Genomic DNA, 22,349 nt, shown 5'->3' on the forward strand with positions numbered 1-22,349 from the left:
ATATGAAAAATAAATATTTAAAAATTTTTATGTAGAAAATAAATTAAACTTTAATTGAAATCACAAAGTTAAAGTTTTGTAGACAATGATATCTTAAAAGTTTATATCCCCTCTTGTGTCAGTATTGATTTTTATAACTTTTATATACATAAACAAAAAGCTTATAGGTACAAAATGCCTTTAAAAAGAAAGAAAGAAAAGCCTTACACTAAATTTACATCCAATTAAATTTTTACAGTTAATTAATAAAATTCATTAAACCCCTCTATTAATGGTTTCTGTTTTTTATCACGTTGACCATTAAAATCATTTGATGAACCGATCAAATAGTGACACGTGACAAATCAGGTTCAATCTTATATTTTTCTCATAAAATTTATAATAAATTAAAAATATTAAAATTGATAAAAAATATAAAAAACATAAAAGCGTATAAAAATTATAAAAATTCTAATAAATTATAAAATTTTATAAAATTAATAAAACATATTTAAAATTTTATAATGACTTATAAAAAATATAAAAATTTCTAACAAATTATAACAATTATAAAAATTAAAATTTATATAAAAAAGAGAGTCATTTAAACCCTTAAAATCATAATTAACACATGACATCAGACCATCCATTAGATAATGGGAATAGTCATTAAATCGTTAGGGTCATTTCATGTTGAAGAAAATGTTCTCGATCTTTCACAAATAAAACGATAATTGCAGGACCCTCTCTTTTTATTGGTAAATTATTTTTTTTCAAATTTTTATCTCTAATTACTTAATTATAGTACAATAGTTTGAATCTAAAAATTTGAAAATTGTTTGCTAAGTATTGTATGATATTAATCATTTTTTTTTGTATAGTTAGATACTATCAAACCAAAGTTTCATCGGTTTGATCGGTTCGTCTTGTTTAATTATAAAAATCATTAAAAATTTTAAAAAATTAAAAATAAAAAATTTTGGTTCAACCGGTCCGTACCAGTTCTTGGGTTCAACCAATCTAATGGCTTTTTTCGGATAGGTACCATTGCAGATTCTCGATCCAATCAACAAATCCGGTCCAATTCAAACAACATTGATTCTGACAGCTATACCATTATCCAACGGTTGGCTTAATGTCACATGTTCACTTTGATTTTAGGGGTTTAGTTTTCAAAATAAGCAGCCAATAAATGAATTTTTATATATTTTAAATATTTTATAATTTTATTAAAAATTGTGATTATTTATAATTTATTAGAATTTTTTATAAGTTTTTATAAAATTTATAAGTTTTTATGAATTTTTATAATTTTTTTAGAAAGTTTTAAATATTTTAAATATGTTTTATATTATTTTATAATATATTAGAATTTTTTTATAATATTTATAAGTTTTTATGAATTTTTTATAATTTATAAGTTTATATAAAATTTTGATATTTGATATTTTTAATTTTATTATTTTCATGCTTTTTTTATAATTTTTATAATATTTTTATGTTCTTTTCATACTTTTTATGGATTGGTACTTTTCCAATTAATTTTAACAATCGACATAGTCTAAAGACAAAAATCAATAATAATAAAGGGGTTTAATTAATTTTTTTTATTAACAGCAGGGCTAATTTTATACCCATAAAGCTAAATAAAAATATACAATAAAAATATAAATATAAATACACTCTTACTAATATATATATATAAATTTTTTATTTCAATTATAAAAGCTATCCAAAGGGATAACTTGATTGAAAATCGAACATGGCTAAATTTCTTAGCCAACACTGGTTTTTAAATGATTTTAAGAAAATAATTATGGTAAGGTGCAATTAAATATTTAAAGAGTTTTCCTTTTTAAAAATTAAAATAAAATATCTAAAGTCATTTTTTTATAATTTAAAATAGATATAATTGTAAATTTGTTATGAATATCTTATTAAGTGGATGTCCATCATGATTAAGATAAAGTTTTAATGTACTTTAAATTCTAATAGTTATTAGAATTAGATCTCTACTTCTTTTATACTTTTCATACTTATAAATAGAGGCTCTGATAAAACATTTTAATCATCCATTTTGATTAATAAAATACATTCTCTATTGTTTTCATATTTTCTTTGTTCTTTATCTTCTCCATCTCTCTTTATTTTATAACACATTATCAGCACATTGATTCTCTATTCTTTTTCTTTTAAAATCTTTCGAAGTCGTCCCCTAAATCCAATTCCTCTCTCATCTTAAACTCACCCTTACAACTTCACCTTCAGGATGTTGAAAGATTCAATCTCATAATGGATTATGGTGATGACGATGATGTTAAAGATCTTTAAGTATATTTTACTATATTTTATTTATTATATCATGTTTATTATAATTGGAGACTAATCATGACAACATGAATAGATAGATTTTGATTTGAAATCCACGCATGTTTTGCGATGGTGATTATGAAATAAAGAATCATTGGACACTAAAAGTGAAAACATAGTAATAAATAAGAGAACAATGAAAGTTCTCAAGATAACTCTTTAAAGGGTAAAGACAACTTATGTTGTCAATGTGATATGAAAGATTATTGGCCACATATGTGGCATATGCCTAAATATTTTGTTTCTGTTAATATTCTTTGAAGAATGATATGAGAATCTAGTAATAAATTCTATCATTATAGATAGAAAGTATTTATCTTATTTGGTACTAAAACAAACAAATATTATTCCAATATTTGATAGTACAAAATTAGTCAAAAGCTCTAGAAGAGCTAATATATTAATATCTTGTGATGGTTAATCCATTAGTTTTAAAAGATATTTATAATGAATCTTATATTGAGATTGTGAATGATGAAAATATTATATTTCATATGAATCATTATTTCTATAAATATCTATTTTGAAAGGATGAAAAAAAGAGGATTGTGTTATTAATTTATATTTAATTTATAATATTTGTAATCTTCTTTTGTCATCATCCCCATTAAGGGGTTGGAAGAAAAATATTTGACTGTGAAAGATCTATTTATGAGCAATAAAACATGATAATTCTATCTAAAGCTCGTTATGGTTAGATGCACCTGAAGTTGTAATTTTTTTTAGATATTTGAAGATTTTGGCATATTCCCTGAAACGAATATTGACTTAATGACATTATAATATTCACATTAATTTAGACATTTCTAGTAGTAAATGTCACAATAGCACTTATATGTGGATACAAAGTAAAAGGAATGATAGTAAAATTATTAATTTGTTACAATTTAGTACTATTGAAACATGTGTTAAAGTAAACCAGAAGTTTACTGATACAAATGCATTTGCTACTTGGCGTGACCAATTAGACCATTCTAGATCATATATGATACGAAAATTAATTAAGAATTCATATGGACATTCATTAAAGAACTAGAAAATTCTTTAATTCAAAAGAGTTCTCATATGTTGCTTGTTCTCAATGAAAATTGATTATTAGACACTCACTAGCTAAAGTTAAGATTTAATATCTTGCATTTCTGAAACGAATATGAGCCCATTCAGCCACCATGTGGATGGCTTTGATTCTATATGATTTTTGTAGATGCATCTACAAAATAACCACATATGTGTTATCAATTTGCAACCTATCGTTTGTAAGATTGCTTGTTTAAATAATTAAATTTAGATCATGCAATTAAGACAATTCATCTTGCTAATACTGATGAGTTTATATCTCAATCTTTTATTGATCGAGTTTGAGAAACTTTTGTAAAAGTTTGCGCATAATAGTTTAGAGAAATTATTGATTGAACACCTCTGATTAATATCTAAACCATTACTTATGAGAATTAAACTTCCTATTTCAACATGAGATTATGTTGATTTATGTGTTGTACTCATCAAGCCAATAAGTTATAAATACTCCCCATTACAATTGGTTTTTGATCAAGAGCTAAACATTTCTTATCTTTGAATTTTTGTATGTGCGTATATGTTTCAATTGGTCCACCATAATGCACAAAGATGAGTGAATCCTCAAAGAAAGTTGAGAAGATATATTAATTACAAGTTTCTTTATATTATTAAATGTTTTGAATGTATTTGAGATTCAATTATAACATGATTTGTGATTACAATTTTGATTCGATAGGTTCTCGACATTAGGGGGAGAGAAATAATAACTTGTAATTAGTTAAGGCGAGAGTAATTTGAACCAAAAGTTCAATAATGATAACTCATTACAAGTTAACTGTTAGATGTATTTACAAACTTAATGAAAATAACCAAGTGTTATATATCATCTAATATTTTAATTTGAATCAAAGTCCCAGTAGGACAATTAGTTAGAATAAATACTAGATTGATCGGTTCTAAAGATGAAAATTCTTCTAGATGGTCATATAGTGGAGGCGGGTGCTCCAGAAGAGACCTAAGACATAACTAATAAGTAAAACTTCAAAAGAGATTCAGGTGCCTGAAACTAAATTTTAAAATAATGAAAACAAGAGTTATCGATAAGTTACGTCAATTCGAGAAAATGTGAAACCGAATAATAAATATGGTCGACAATGATTTTGCATGCAATATTATTATTGAAATAATGAAATAAAAGGAAGATCTTGAATTAATCTATTGAGAAATATAGATATAGAATAAATTGATCAAAATAGAAAGACACAACTCAAGTACAATTAAATTCGTGGAGTTTTTGGACCAGTAGTCCAAATATCTAAAGGCATAAAGCTAGTGAGGGTGCAATTGAAATAGTTTTGCAAAAGCGGAATAAAAATATGAAGTTTTTCACTTAGTCCTGGAATTGATTTTGAAAAGATATAATATTCTTTTGTGGTGGATGCAATAACCTTTAAATATATTATTAAATTGACAATTCATAAATTATTTAACTTGCGTCTAATGGTTATTGTTACAACCTTTTATGAATCACTATATAGTAAAGTTTATATTAAAATCCTTGAAAAATTTAGGATGCTAGAAGCATATTGAAATTCTTGAGAAATTATTCATTTATATGAATTGAAATAATTTGAACATATGTGGTAAATTTGACTTAGTGAATAGTAGTTGAAGGAGGATTATAAAATGATTATAAAATGATCCTAAATACCTATTTGTGTTTTTATAAAATAATTATGATTAAAGTTTGCTATAATTATTGTTGAATCTCCTGAAAAGATCCAAATATATTCCTCAAATTTCCCTCACTCATGACTTTTAAAAGAATGGTAATATAAATGCTTAGCAAATACATTCAAATAATCATTTAAAAAAAACGAGTATTCAAGATTGAATACGTAGAATATGAGAAAATATGTGATGTTTTCATGAGGGGGAGTAAATACGCATTGCACTATTTTTCTCTTAATCGAGGTTTTGTCCCATTGGGTTTTCCTGGTAAGGTTTTTAATGAGGCAACATATTATGCGTATTATAGATTGTGTACTCTTTTTCCTTCATTAGGTTTTTATCCCACAGGGTTTTTCCTAATAAGGTTTTAACTAGGCACATTATCTATCAATGGACATCCAATGGGTTATGTGGATGACCATCATGATTAAGATAAAGTTTTAATGTACTTTAAATTCTAATATTTATTAGAATTAGATCTCTACTTCTTTTATACTTCTTATGCCTATAAATAAAGAATCAAATGAAGCATTGTAATCATCCCTTTTGATCAATAAAGTACAATCTCTATTGCTTTCATATTTTCTTTGTTCTTTATTCTCTACATCTCTCTTTATTTTATAACAAAATTTAGTTTTTAATATTTATATTTTTGTAAATGTAATTTTTTTTAGTTAAATTTGATCTTTTAACCTTTTTAAAGTAGACAAAATTGTTCATCAACCTTTTAAAATGAGCCTAATGGCTTATTTAACAAAAATACTTACTAAAACAATAATTTTTTAAACGTGATAACCCGCATGGTAATCCACGTGTACTTCATGCTAACTTTTTTTGAATATTTATTAACTTTATATAATTTTTTTGAATTGTGAATTGTGATTTTTTAAATAATTTTATAATTTTTAAATTAATTGTTAATGTGGCATACAAGATAAATAATGTTGTGTTAGTATGAAGTAGATGTGGACTACCACGTGAATTGTCATGCCAACATTGTTATAAATTAATATTTTAGTTAGCATTTTTGTTAAAAACGATTTGACTCTTTTTGATATATTAATAGCCAAATTTAGTTCGAAAAAATTAAGGGTCAAATTGACAAAAGGAATTTGAAAATAAAGTGTTTTAAGTTCAAATCCTACCATAGTAAAATTTTATAAAAAAGGAATACAGAAAGATAAAAAAATGCCTTTGTTTTAGTTTTTTTTATTATTTTGTAATAGTTTAAATAATTGTATAAATACACAAACCATCAATCACAAATAAATTTAAACATTTTCTTTTTAAAAAAGTCAAATTTTGGGTAAAAGTAACATGAAGGTCCCTGTATTAGGAGTCATATTATATTTTGCCCCCTTTACTCAAAAAATGGATAAATTAATCCATATACGTTAGATTAAAGAGAAAACTAATCATTTATGTTAAAAATCTATTTATACTATTAAAAGCTGTTGTGGCTGACAAAGTAACTAAAAAGTTACACATGGCATGCCATGTGTACCTCATTTTGGTGTACAAGGACCAATTTTTAACAGTAAGAATATATAGAATTTTTAACAGAAGGACCAGTATGCTTTTTAATTTAATGTCAAGCACTAATTTGCCCATTTTATAGTAGAGAAGCAAAATGCAATCCGACTCCTAATATAAGGGCATCTATAGTACTTTTACCTCAAATTTTGCTATTAGTTTTTGTACTATGTGTAGATTGCAGATTTAGTCTTTATATTCTAAGTTGGTCATTTTTAATCTATTTATTCTTGAAATTTTGAAATTTTAATCATAACCCAAACAATGGTCATTAAATTGGATAAATTAGCCAAAAAATGTTGAAAAAATAATAATTTTCAAAATAACCCAAACGGTCGTTATGCAATCACGGGTTGGAGCATAACTCGGGGGTCAATTGACAGTCATTATACGGTCACCAGTTCAAGCTTTTCCCATACTTGGAGATGATGTGTAACCTCTCAAACCGGGCCTAGTCAATATGACCGAATTCAGAAAACCACATTGGCCATCAAAATGACCTAGAAAATATTTCGTAGTTTTCAAACATACTTTTTAAACCATTTGCGTAAATCGTTCAAAACTAGTGAATCGAATGTTCAACTTAATTTCTCAAAAACATGAGAAATTTTAGAAATCGATGATTTCGGTATTTTGTAAAAGTTTGATCACTATTCAAAACTTTCATAATTTCAATCATATTTCAAAATCATTCGTTTATTTATTCAAAACTAGGGAATTTGGTTATTCGTCATTATTTCGGAAAAACATATTAACTTCATAAATCAAATGTCTTTAGAATCTCATTTGTAAACATTAGTAATTTTGAAAACTAAGTCTAATTTTATTAAAAACTCATTTCTCATAATCGCAATGGAAAAATGTAGTATTGATAGATTTTTATAAAAATCACAATGAAAATTTTTGCTAAAACCATTTTTTTGTAAAAATCAATATTTCATATAAATTCGATAAAACATCAATAGATAATTTAAAACCTCAAAAAATAAGTCATATATTTTTCTAAAACTTATTTTCGTTGTTGTGGCGGAAAAGAGTGTTTTTGGCAGGTTTTAATAAAAACCAAGTTTCATGCATAATCTTATTAAACGCTAATTTATGTAGTTATTAAAACTTAATGTCATGCAACCAAGTCATGCAAAACAGAATAAAAATCTCCAAAGTAATGTCCTATGCCACAGTCCATAAACAAACTTATTATAGTCCCAAAGTAAGTATTAAACTTAATTTAAAATACTTATGTATGAAAACATCCGAGAAACTCCTCCGATAGTCGTATCCAGGTCCTAACCTCGTGATTCATTTGAAAAGTAGGAAAATTTAAAAGGATGTGTGACACCCATAACTCGATTCCGTCACCGAATTTAAGGTTACGGCGTATTATCGTACTTTATAGAACAATAAAAAACAAATAGAATCAAGTTGTCAAATTAATTAATAGAATTTCTTAATAATTCAAATTGAAGTAATACATACATTTACAGACATTAAATCGTGCCTACGAGGCCTTAAAATAAATTTAGAAACAATTAGGGACAAATTTGAAATAAATCAGAAAGTTCAGGGAAAGTTGAAAATTTTCAAAACAGAGGTGACACGACCGTGTGGCCAAAATTGTGTGACACATCCCAGGCCGTGTGGTGTAGGAACATGGCTGTGTAGCCAACTGTGTGACAGACCGTGTACCTTTCGAAATAAATCCACATGATCGTGTCACCGCCCGTGTAGCATTCGAAATACCCTCACACGGTTGTGTTGCAGACAGAGTGTCAAGCCATGTGAAAACTGCACCTAACATGTTTAGGGCATACACTAGTGTGGTTTACCCGTGTGTGAAACACAACCGTGTGATAGCCAGTGTCCCAAGCTGTGTATACCCAAAAGTGACCCCAAACATGCTTAATTCACATCCAAATGCTTAGGCACCTAAACCAATTCTCAACACATAATTATAAGACTTTAAAATGCATTTCAATGACACCTAAAACATGCCAAAACAATTATCATAAAGTCTAACCAAAGTGTCATCAATGACACAACATTTCAAGTACTTACACAATTCATTTTCTTAACTATGTATACAAGCTACAAACACGTTAAAATAACTTATTTTCTATCCAATGCTCTACCAAAATTCAAGACAAACTTACCATCTCATGCCCGACCTCTTATGTTTTACCATAGAATCAAGTATGCACATCTCACTTAATTACTTATATCACATCATCATATGCATATTAAAAACAACACCAACAAGTACTTATGAACCTTTACAAACATTATCAATTTCTACTATTACATGCCATATAAGCCAAATAGAATCCAAAATCTACCAAAAGGTCCCTGGATAGTGTGATTCTTTGAGTTGATCCGATCGCCCGATTATCCATAAGACATTATCTACAAGGAAGCAAGACAAATACACGAGTAAGCTTTTATAAAGCTTAGTAAGTTCGTCGATAAAATGATAATCTTTTGAATTTAAACACAATAAATCAAATAACAAGATTAAAGTGTATAATTCCTGTCACAAGGTTATTATCAGAATTTTTGTCAAGCACAGCTCATAACAGGTGAGTATTGCACAGTACAATAATTCAAATCACATTGTAACACCCCCAATTATGGGGTTAGAAGTTTTGAGTTTGGGGTTAGGGTCAGAGAGAAAGGTGTGCTTTTTTGTTTAGTTGCGTGTTTAAGCGACAGAATAGGCTTGCTGGTCTGGTGGTTAAGTAAGTGTTAGTGTACCTAGGTTCTAGGTTCGAGTCTTTGTGTGTGTGTTTTGGTGAAATATTTTTTTTATTGTCGTTTTATTTTGTTAAGTAGCCGTTTTGTTTTAAAGTTAAAAGGTATAACTATTTATTTTTAATTTTTAATTTTTATTTTCCTCCTATTATTATTTTATAGACGTTCTCCTCTTCCCGTATTCTTTGTTTATTTTCTTTTTGGTTCTTCTTTATTTTTCTTTTAATTTTTGAAAATGGTTTTGCTTGTGGATTTTGGATAGCTTCACTTCCTTGTCGTCAAGTGGGTGTCTGGATGTCATTGATTGTGAATCAAGTGTGGGTTCCATATCTTTTCTAATTTATTTGCGAATTCTCAATTTGACTCTATGAAGGTCGGCATTTATTGAGTGTGTTTACAAATCGGTTAGTTTTGATGTTGTACTACTATTTTTATGCTTGGAACTTGTCTAATTTGGTATAATCTCGAGTTATCGAGGGTGGGAAAGTGCTTTGAGGGTGAAAGTACATTTTTCAGGGCTATTCTAGGGTGGTTTCGTGACCACAAGGGTGGCCACACAAACGTGTGCCCCCACACGGGCAGTTCATACGGCAGAGTGCAATTGAGATTTAGGGCTTTCGGGCTAAATTGGGTGTCACACGGTCGTGTGGTTGATTGGGGAAATTAGTCGATTTTCACACAGCTGTGTCCCTTGGGCACATGGGCATGTGTATTTGGGAATTAGAGATTTAGCGATTTGGTGCCAGACAGCTGCATGGCTAATTTGGGGATTTAGGGATCCCACACAGACGTGTGTTTTGGACACGTAGGCGTGTCTAGTGGGCACACGGGCGTGTGAGACCCTTACACTCTTATGTCTACCCTGTACTCTATTTTAGCACAAACAGATAGACACAGCCAGATTACACGACCATGTCCTTAGGTCACACGGGAGTGTGCCCCTTCATATGGGTGTATTGACCCCCCATACAGCCTAGGCATTTCCACACAGTCGGGGCACATAGCCTTGTGGCCCTTTTTCACTGATTTTTGATCTATGTTGATTTAGGCTTGATTGTGTTTTTGTAGGTTCCGAACCTTGGTTAGGCTTTAGTGAGGGTAGTGAAGACTCTAATCTAGGCTTCGGCTTATGTGTTATTTGTGACCGTTGTGTGGGATGACTGATCCTGAACCCGGTTAGCTTGGTGAGTATGCATATTTGTTTCTGTCTGACTGTCGGTCGATGTGTTCATTGTTTTTATGAGGTTGTAAGCATACATACGTTTGCATAAAGAAATTTTAGGGTTGGTTGTGAAGAGAAGGAAGATTGATTCTGATCTAATCTGGCAATTTTACTGCAACTTATTCGTACAGCAATTTACCGCACTGTACCACACGTATGTCAGCTTTGTTGCATACCATTATCTGATCTGACAGTTTAAACTGCAACATGTTTGTACAGCAGATTACCGCATTGTAGTGTACTGCATATACGCCAGCCCTGCTGCGTATTAATATCTAAGTGGCTTGGTTCACATACATGGTGTGTAGGGTTGGATGGGCCTTTCGAGGTCCTATGTGGTGTGTTTGGTTGTATGAGCTTAAACAGCTCTTTTGGGGTGTGATCGGGAGACGAAAAGGTGTTTTGGTTGGATGGGTGGGTTTTATTACTTAACTACATTCATACACATCTGTTTGAGTGTTTTTGGTGTATGATTATCTGACTGTATTCTGTCTGATTGAATAACACTTGTGACTGAGTGTCTGTGTGTGACTTGGTGTGCTTGAGTTGTTATGTTCTGTTGGGATGTTGACCTCGAATTTACCTTCTGTTTCTGTATATCTCTGTAAGTTTGTTTTGCTATTGAACTGCTATCTGGAATTCTCTTCTGTAAATCTATTGTTAATCGTTTCGAACTCACATTGAGCTCGTGTAGCTCACCCCCTTACTTTATCCTTTTGCAGGTATCCTCGTTTTTTGTTACTGGAATTGGCATGCCGGAGGTCTCAGATAGCCACGTTTTAGAATCAACTTTAAAAGTATTTTCATATTTTTCGCATTTATAAATAAACGGTTTGAATTGTAAGTTTTAATTTGAATATTGTGGTACGTAATGTTGTGTTATACGCACGTAAGCGTCTTTTAGACTAAAATTTTTGTAATATCGAGATTTTACAACCGAGAGTTTTTACGTAACTTTAATATCGATTGTCTCCTAGCTGGTTAAACTAAAATTTTCCTACGATCACTTTGGTGATCAATGTAACCTCCAAAATTTGGTCTAAACTTCTAGGCTGGGTTTTGGGGTGTTACACATTGTCCAAGTTATTGTTTAGTAGAATCTCCAATCACCAATATCCAGTACGAATTATTATACCGGCCTGAAGCCTGCTAGGGCACTAAGCCCGACAATTACACCGGTACGAAGCCTGCTAGGCATTAAGCCCGATAGATACACTGGCACGAAGCCTGCTAGGCACAAGGCTTAATACAATATAGTACACCGGCATAAAACCTGCTAGGCATAATGTAATGACCTAAAATTTATGGGCATTGGAAAAGTGTAGGATCGGGCATCTGTCTTAGAAAATTGAACCTGTAGATAATTATTAGAAATACCTATGAGTTTAGTAGTGTGTTTAATTAGGTTTTAATTAGGTGAATTTAGCTTAATTTAGGGTAATTAGCAAAAAAGACCAAATGGAGTAAAGGGTAAAAGTTTAATTATAGATTAAATGAAAATATAAAGGACCAAAATGGAAATTATGCCATTTGTCCTAATTGAGGCGGCATAAGTTGGGTAAGATTGAAGATTTTTATGTGATATTTTTATTAAAATTTCATTAATAATCATTAAGGTTTAATATTAAATCATAAATTATATTAATTATTATTATATTATGAAATAAGTTAAACAAAGACAAATGTATGAAATAGATGATGTACAAATGTAATAAATTATGTGTGTACAAATGTGTATATGTGATTAATTATACAATAGATATTTATTATTTATTATTAAATAAAAGATGTTTACTAGATAATAAATTGAATTATAAGATTTTTATGAGGTAAACAAATTAAATTAAAGACAAGTGTATGGTGATTAAATTAAACATGTGTAAAATATATAAAAACACACTTGTAATAAAATAAAATATTTTCTTATAATTTAAGTAAAATATATTTATGAATTAAATATTATAATATTATTATAATAATTTATTATTATTATTAACATTATTAACTAATACGTAAAAGAAATAAAAGAAACAAAGAAGAAAAGAAACAGAGACCATTCGAAATAGGGGAAAGAAAAAGAAAGAAAGAAAAATTGAAGGAAAAACTAGGGTTTGAGGCTTTAATCTTTGATTTGCTAACAAAGGACCCGAGGCATCAGCATCGAAAGGAAAGAAGAAAGCTATCGAGGACTAAAACGGGAGATTTACGGTTTGTATTACTATAATTTAAATTACTTATTATTAAATGCTATATTTAAATTTATATGTATGGTAAGTGAAATATAAGGTAAGTACTATTATTAAGTTGAAAGAAATTCAATTGAATGATGAATATATGTGTGGAATTGAAATGAATATTGACTTGAAAATGGAAAAGTGAATTTTGAATTGAATTGTGATTGAAAGTGAAAAAGTGAAATTGAATTGAAATGTGAATTTGGAGACCCTATTAACTAATCGGGCTGAGTTGGATATAGTTGGCATGCCATAGGATTGGAAGAGTTCAAGGATACTTCGACCTCGAGTCGATGAGACATTGGCTGTCACTATATTTCTTCGGATAGATTCGATGAGGTACTGGGTGCCAACTTTCTTCGGCTTTGCCGATGAGACACTAGGTGTCAACTATTGCTTCGAACTATCCGATGAGGTACAGGGTGCCATACTCGAGTGTTTGGCTGGATCTGTGTATCTGCCAAGGTCCGAGTTTTGTTAATAGAGGTAAATAATGAAACGATAAACTGAATAAGTTGATCAATCGAGCTACTGAAATGAGATGAAAAAGTTGAATTGTGAATTGAAATGTTATATGAGATTGAGGAATGAACCTAAGGTTCATGATGTGTCCAAGTTCGAATTGTGGATATATGATACCAATTGAAGAATTGTTATTGTTGAAATATGAAATTTGAGTTTAAATTTGTATATATGATTTATGCATTACATGTTTATTATTGTTATAATTTGAATTATGGTAATACCACTGAGTATGAAATGCTCAGCGTACGGTTGTTTCCATGCGTAGGTCGATAGAAGTCAAAGGTCCCGGTCCAGCATCCAGATCAATCCCAACTACAGCATAACTTCGGTGATGTATTTTTCCTTTGGTTAATGTGGCATGTACTTCGGTCTTATTAAAAAGTCTTGTAAGTTTTGGTTGTAAAGAATTGGTATCTAATGTTTGAATGATAAATGAAACGTTAAGTAATAAAATGGTATGTTTGGTACTAAAACTGAAATAGAATGAATGAAGTTATTAATTTAACAATATATGCGAATATTTATTTAGTAAATTACTAAGTTGATGTTTAAGATATGTTTAGGTTATTAGAATATGAAATTTGTATGAATTGTGATATTGGTTTTGAATTGGTTGTGGTTTGAAATTGCAGGGAAGGTTAATTATTTATAAAGGGGTTATATTGAGTTCGAGAAAAAAAATCCTCAAGTATCCAAATTAGTCTCGAATCTCTCCTAACTCGTATTTTGGGCCTCGAGGGTCCATCTAAAGGACTTAAAGATTACTTTATATTATGTTTGATAATTAATTGTATATTAATTGTAAATTGTCCAATAGGTCCAATAATGCCTCGTAACCCTGTTCCAATGACGGTTCAGGGTTAGGAGGTGTTACACATAAGGCCCGATACATTACAGTACAGTGGCATAAAGCCTGGTAGGCATAAGGGCCGATTCAATACACTTAATACATTTCAATTTCACTATTGACCTCCGTTAAATCAAATGTTCAATAAACACAAAACACTACAATTGCTAAAGTAAAACAAGTGTTAAGGAAATTATCTATAACATACTTATATAAACGAACTTACAAGACTAATTTACAATAATGGTACAGAGTATCTCAATCAGTAATCGACATTATATCAATTTATTATTTCCATTTTCAATTACACACATCAATATAATCCAAAACTATGTAATTAGGTTCATATAATACATTTAAAAATGTACTAAAATTAAACCGAACAAACTTAGCTGACTAAACTGCAGTAATGATAAAGGTACAATGACAAAGGTACAATGACTATTGAGTAACTTCTCCATGCCTCGATTTTCAACCCATTCTTGATCTAGAATAAAAATTTCATTCAATTAACTAATTCCATCAGTAAAATTAATTCCTTTTATACAATTAAGTCCTTTTAGACATTTTTATAAAATTGCCTCCAAGATTTTACCTTTTATGCAATTTAGTCCCTAAGTCCAAATCATGCAATTTAACCATTTTCAATTGAATTCAAGCTTAGCCGGATTTTTTGGGACCATATTATCTTATATCAAGTCCTCGTAATTTTATCCCTTTAATGTTTTAGTCCTTTAACATTAAAATTAACAAAAACTACTTCACAAAATAATCCTTTAACATTAAAATCAAACTCATTAGTGGCATAATCCAAAACATTTGACAGTTTTACAAATTAGTTTCTGGGTTAGCTAGATTAAACTAATACGAGCTCAAAAACATAAAAATTACTAAAAACAGACGAGATTTACTCACCAAATCGAGGAACTAAAGCTTGGTTGAAGCCTCCCAAGCCTTAACAATGGAGTTTCGGCTTCCTCTAGAAGAAACTAAGAGAAATATAACTCAATTCATATCTTTTTATGTATTATAATACATTATAATTTACTATTTACAAATTTACCCTTTTAAAACAAATAAAATCTCATAATTTCAAGCCCATTACCGTCCACTTGATACCCACATGGTATATTTACTTATTAGATCCCTTAATTTACCTTTAATTTTTCATTCAGTACCTTCAATTAATAGAAATAAAATTTTGCAACTTTTACAATTTATTCTTTTTTATTTAACTAATTATCTAAACGATAAAATTTCATAACCAAATTTTAAAATGACACTAATGACCTCGTAAATATTAATTATTTAATATTTAATATTTACAGACCAACACGTCGGAGTTGTAGCCCTGAAACCACCATTTCCAACAATACTGAAAATTAGACTAATTAGTAAATCCTTAATTAATTAGGATTTAAGTGCAATTTACCCAATCTAGAGAATTCCACATCATTCCTACCATTCGGCCATTTAAGGTGGGTCCGATTACCCAATTGGTCCTTCAATTATTTTAGGTTCCAATTACACAAACTTTATTTTAATTTAACCTTAAACTAATTAGAACTTAATGAATAAATAACCCAAAAGTTAGTGGATTTAATCATGTCACCATCGCTTGGACTTTTTGACCAACGTTTAACCACCATTTTGGTCCCTGTAGTATTTTAAATCTATAGTAATTCACTTTTGCCTCTTTTACAATTTAATCCTTTTACCTTAATTTACTACTAAATCACTAAAAATTTATGGATCACACTTCAATACACCTATGATACGATTCTATAAATATTTAATAAAAGTATTTACAACATTAAATTATGAAAACAATGTCCCAATACCTTATTTTCATAAACCACTCGACTTTTGAACCGAACCACTTATACTAACTTTTAATTCAATTAGTTAAAATTCCTCAAATCCAAATTCAATATAAAAATTATCATTGCCTTATATAATTTAAATACTAATTATACGTATTTACTCGTCGAAGTTGTGGTCCCAAAACCACTAAAAAGCAGGCTGTTATAGGATGAGCTTTTAAAGCCCAGTGTGAATTCAACATAAAATAGAATAATATTTAAGCCATAGATTTCATGAATATAGAAACACTTATATTCATCATCATCTCACATATATCAAGGTGCATGAGAAAGTCAATGCAGAGCTTTTTTTAGAAATCAATACAAGTTTTTCAAAAAAACATTCCTACCCATCTCCACTATACACCAATAAAGAGTTCCCCAGAACTCGTCCATCCAATAACACACCACGTTGTGACCAAGCCACTCAATATCGCAGTCAAGCTGTACGTTGTGGTCAAGCCACTCAATAACATTGTGGCCAAGCCACTCAATATCACAGGCAAACTGTATCGTTATTGTCAAGACACTCAATAGCGTTGTGGCCAAGCCACTCAATAGCGTTGTGGCCAAGCCACTCATTATTGCAGTAAAACTGCCAAAGTTTTCTTCCTTTCATAATCATCCTAACCCCATGCATGTGATATGACATATGAACAATATTTTCAGTGACATGCTTAACATGTAAATTGAATTTATAATCAACATAGTCGGCATGCTTAACATGCGAATCAGAATTATAATTAATATAGTCGACATGCTTAACATGCGAATCATATCTCAATTATCACAATAATGGCATGATTTGTATATGTCATGCATAACCAATATTGCTATAAAATCACATATCATGAGAGTTGGTAAGTATACATAATTTCACAACAATCATCAAGTCACATCAATTATAACATACATTCACAAAATAATCAATTTAAGGTACTTATTTGTATTTTCCTCTTTATTACGGATTTAGCATATCTTTATGAATACATAAGGTATTCTCAGTATTTCACATTATGGAGCTCTTATCAAGTTTTCAATCTTAAATAAATATGTATATAATATTTAAAGATAAGTCTATATGCAAATTTTCTAATAAGTTAAATCCACGTCTAATGATAAGCCTTTCCACTAGATCTAAACTCCGATCTTTAGTGATGGGAAAAAAAGACAGATCTCCCACTTGATCTAATTTAAAAGATGATTTATTAAAGAAATACAATTATTAGTCTTGGCTATGAATTCAATCTCTAACTCTTAAGAGTTTAAGTAAAGAACTTACTATTGTTTCATTTTTATGAAGAAATCCAGTTGGTTTCTTATGGGTATAGAGAATCCTAAAAATCAAATCAACCCTTCAAAAATAATCACGTAAAAATCAGCCCTTATACACGGTTATAAGTAATGGAGAAATTGATATGATTTTTCCCCATAGATACTTACGTTACTAAGATTAAGTTGGAGAGATCAACAATCGACGGAATAATCGTTCGATAGAGGAAATTTATCTAAGAAGGAGTTCAACATCCAAATAAAAAAGAGAATAGACTAGAATATATAAATAATCTATAAACTTAAGAGAGGAGGATTAGTAGATCAATTATCACTAAAGAACTGAAGAAAAAAATAAAAAATAGTGATTAACAACGGTGGTGGTGTGGTGGCGGCACGGCGGTGGTACGGTGGTGGTGAAGTGTGGAGGAGGCTTGGAAGATAGAGGAACCTTTGTGATGTCTTGGTGGTTGTTAGGTGAGAATATGGTGGTCGATGGTGGTGTTTTAGTGGCAAATAGTAAAAATATGGTGGTTGAAGGAGGAGGAAAAAAAGAGAAAATATGAGAGAAAAGTAAAATGAAAAACAAATGGGAATTTAGGAGTGCCTAGGTGCATGGGACGACAATGGTATGGTAAGGGAGGGAAAATGGCAACAAGGGGGACAAGGGCAAGAAAAGTGGATCAAGGGAGTGAAAAGGGGACTATTGGGGAAGGTTGATAGATAAAAAAGGTAAGAATCCTCCATTGCATGGTAACTAATAGTAGACGGTAATGGAAACTTTGACCAAGATTTTATGAGCCAAAAATTTAACAAAAATGATGAGGATATGGGGAATTTATTATAGGACCTAATGGAATCTAATTATACTCTTAACCACTAGGTCAACTCACTTGCTTATTAACACTTTTACAACATTTTTTTTTGACGTAAAACACTTTTACAACATTTATTTGAAAACATGGTGTGACATTTACTAAGGTTTGAAGTAAAATTGTACTAAATAGAAAATAATGTGAGGGAAGGAATTTGGACTCAGGTCTTTAAGGACAACTCCACCACTACTTAATCATTAGACTTGATACCTATTTATTATTAAAATACGCAAAGGTCATCTTAAAAAAATTCGGGCATGAACACTCTCGGTTCATTAACCCAATTTCTACTAACTCGATTTTTGGGATGTGACATGATGCATTATAAATGCCATACATAAGTTTGAGGATCATGGGGAAAAACTAAGAGGCTTCCCAATATAATCAACTTATTCTTTTTCTCCATTTCCATCGAACCCGATATCATTTACCTTCCTTCTTATATGAGGCCCGGGACCAAATTGGATGCATGAGAACTCTTAGGTGGGATCAATTGTGATGGTGGATTAAAGGTGAAGCTCCTTTCGGAGTGACAACAATTGTTGTTATTAAACAACTCATTAATAACTAGAACTGCTGTCGCGCTGACTCAAGTTTTATCTCTACTCCACCGAAACATCTGCTCTCCCTTTAAGAGTCATTTTGCATCCAACTCAGTCCCGGGCTTTGGATAAGAAGGAAGGTTAAAGATACTGCCTTAGGAGGAGATGAAGAAAAAAGTTAAGTTGATTATACCAGAAATCCCCTTTGTTTTTCCCTATGATTATGACCTCAATCTTATGTATGGTGTCTATAAGCCATCATGTCCGGGCATTTCCAAAACTTGAACTTGTGACCGCGTAACCACTGTTAGCTAGCTTCCAAGTTATACTCCAACCCGTGGCTACATAACGACCGTCGACTAGGACCTTTACATACACTTCAACTCATCACCTCAGAACCTGACTTCCATAGGATGAGTTTCTAAGGTAATAGTCCCATCCCGACAGGACATAGGAAATGTGTGCGTCTCTGAGCATTTTCACATCCCTGGTAAGTCTAATTTACTTTTAAGTTTTTATAGTATTTACCTCAAACCCTAAAATAGAAAAAAAAATCTTAAACTTGTAAAAACCCTAAAAATATAAACATTTAAAACCTTAAAAACCAAAAACCCTAACAAACCAAAAAATTGTAAAATCCCAAAAAAACCTAAAAGACCTAAACCTAAAACCTCAAAACCTAAAAATACCCAAACTCTAACCTTAACTAACCTAACCCTAAGAAAAGGCCCTAAAGAAAAAATCGTCTAATGAGGGAGAAAGGAAAACATGTCCAGTTGGGCACGTTTTCCTGCCGACTGTGCAGAAAATATGTCCAGCTAAACGTGTTTTCACACACTCTTTCTGAAAACGACCTATTTTTCTAATTAAAAAAAACCTATTTAAATTTTTTTTTGCATTTTTGGCTAATATTCCCATTAAATTTGTTAAGTTAAATTTTACTATTTTCCAAAACTTATGTGACAAACTTATTATCAAATGTGTATTGTCATATCAACTTGTTTGTTTTCACTTGATACTCGCAAAAGAGTTGCATCATTTTAGTCAAAGGTGGATACAAAAGGGCAAGCAAGGGCTCCCCCAAAGGAAAAAAGAAATTGCTTTTTAGTCACTTTATAAAATACAAAATTAGAAGCTTATATATCGTAAATGGTAAAATTACACTTTATCCATAAAAATAAAAATATTTTTATTTAGTCCTTTCAAAATTGATGAAATTATAAGTTAATACAAGATAATTGATAAAATTATGTATTAAAAAAATTAAAATTCAATTCTAGACCCTTAAAAAATTTCTACATTCACACTTGATTTTTACTTAAAGTATTTAATGACAGATGTTTGAATTTAAATTGTATTTAAAACAAATATATATATATAACAACTAAAAATATCAAATTGTTGAATTGAGACTATAACCAGAACTTCCGTACATGACTAATATCAAAAGTTGACCTAGTAAATTGAACTGCTAGCATTTGAGTTGGCACTAAAATTTCTAAAATTAAAAAAAATAAAAAAAATAAAAAAAATTAAAATAGTTCATAAATCCATGTATTCTTTATAAAATTAAAAATTAATTCTTATACTTTTATTTTTAAGAATTTAATCAGTTTACTTTTTAAATTTTAAAATTTAAGTTTAACTATTTTGTAAAATACATAAATTTATGACAAATAAAAAGACTAAATCTTAAAAATAAATATATAAAAACATAAAATATTTTAATAATATACATAGTAAACAATGTTTACCTTCAAAAAACCAAAATTTATTCTTCCAAATACAATCCTGTTTAAAACATTCAATTATCCGCCGTCACCAGTCCAGATATCATTCAAACATTAGATCTTTTCCAATAAATATTATTTTTAAGAAATGTCATAAAATAGTCGAGAACTCCATTAATAACTGCAACTTGAACCAATAAATACCATCTCCATCATCTCCACAAAGTCAAAACAATCCCTCTTCTGATTTAAATTCTCTTCTCTACCATTTCTGCTGATCTTATCCCAACACTCCCCCCCCAAAAAAAAAGAAAAAAGAAAACACCAAACACAAATCAATGGAGGATAAGCGACGAACAGCTCGAAACCTTGTAGCTAAACTAAGTTCAGTTTCCGAACGGACCCGAAACGAAGCTTTGGCCGAATTACGACTGATTTCCAGGCAGGACCCCGAAAGCCGACCGTTAATAGCCGACGCCGGCGCCGTTCCTTACCTTTCCGAGACCCTTTACTCTTCTTCTCCGGCAATACAAGAAAACGCCGCCGCTACTTTATTAAACTTGTCGATTACTTCGCGCGATTCTCTCATGTCCACACGGGGTCTCCTCGATGCGTTATCTCACGCTCTGAGCAATTCGGCTTCACAGGGGGCGGTTCAGTCGTGCGCCGCCACGCTTCACAGCATACTAATCGCTGACGAGTCTTCCCGTCCGATAATCGGGTCGAAACGCGATATCCTTTACACGCTGTTGTCGATCATCGGTGATGAACACGCGCCGGCTCGTTCGATTAAGGACGCGTTGAAAGCGTTGTTCGGGATCGCGCTTTACCAGTTGAATCGGGCGAGCTTGGTGGGTCTGGGAGCGGTTCCAGCTTTGGTGTCATTGATAGTTAGGGATGCTAGGAAGGGGATCGTGGAGGATGCGACGGCGGTGCTGGCGCAGATCGCGGGATGCGAAGAGAGCGAAGAAGCAATGAGGAAAGCGGGTGGGTTGGAGGTATTGGGTGATTTGTTGGATGAAAAGACGGCGGCAAGTACAAGAATGAGGGAAAACGCGGTGGGTGCGCTGCTGAACTTGGCCCGGTGCGGCGGCGAACGGGGGAGGAAAGAAGTAAGAGAAATGGGGGTTAAGGTAATGGATGTGATTAGAGAGGTGGGTGAGAATGGAAGTCCCAAAGGGAAGGCTAAGGCTGTGGAGTTATTGAAATTTGTTGTTGATGGAAATGAAAATGAAAATGAGGTGAGGGAATTAAGGTTGAAATTTAACAGTATGGATGATTTCATCGATCATTCTATTTGAGTTGTTATAGAATTGAAAACCATGTGCAGTTCAGATTTAGGGAAGTCATTGATATCATAGAACACAAGTTTATGATTTGTTGAACTCGGAATCTGCTATCCACAATATCACTTGCTTTTCTCCATTTTGTTCCAGTAAAATTTTGGGACTTAATTCAATTACTTTCATTTCTTCATCTTCTTTTCTATTTTGTATTAAGTGTAATCTTATATTTATGAAAAATCTTGACTACCCTCATGAATTGTTTACAATATCTTTTCGGGGAAAGTTAGATATATCGAGTTTGAATCTTAGCATATAAATTAAAGAAACATAAATGCATTTTGTCCCTGTCAACAAAATTAAAGAATATGGATTATATTACTTAAAAAAGAAGAAGCTGGTTTTAAAAATATATATTTGAGTAAGAATTTTGAAATATTTATCGAAATAAATTGATTTTGCAGAGAGAGGGTGAAAACAAGTGAAATTGTGCCTAGCTAAGGGTGAGTTTGGATGGGCGGTACGTTTACTTGCGGTTAGTGTAAAAACAGCGGTGGCGGTGAGATTAAATACTGCAGCGAT

The 22,349-nt window shown here is 30.9% G+C and overlaps 1 protein-coding gene across 1 annotated transcript; it reads left to right on the plus strand.

Annotated features, from left to right (window-relative positions):
- Nucleotides 1-20,511: 20,511 nt before the first annotated feature.
- Nucleotides 20,512-22,022, plus strand: LOC107915156 (U-box domain-containing protein 4). The gene has a single exon (XM_016844308.2). It carries the CDS (start codon nt 20,823-20,825, stop codon nt 21,783-21,785), a length of 963 nt encoding a protein of 320 aa, XP_016699797.1. The 5' UTR covers nt 20,512-20,822; the 3' UTR covers nt 21,786-22,022.
- Nucleotides 22,023-22,349: the final 327 nt, after the last annotated feature.

This window comes from Gossypium hirsutum, chromosome D10, assembly GCF_007990345.1.
Source record: "Gossypium hirsutum isolate 1008001.06 chromosome D10, Gossypium_hirsutum_v2.1, whole genome shotgun sequence".
Lineage (NCBI taxonomy): Eukaryota > Viridiplantae > Streptophyta > Magnoliopsida > Malvales > Malvaceae > Gossypium > Gossypium hirsutum.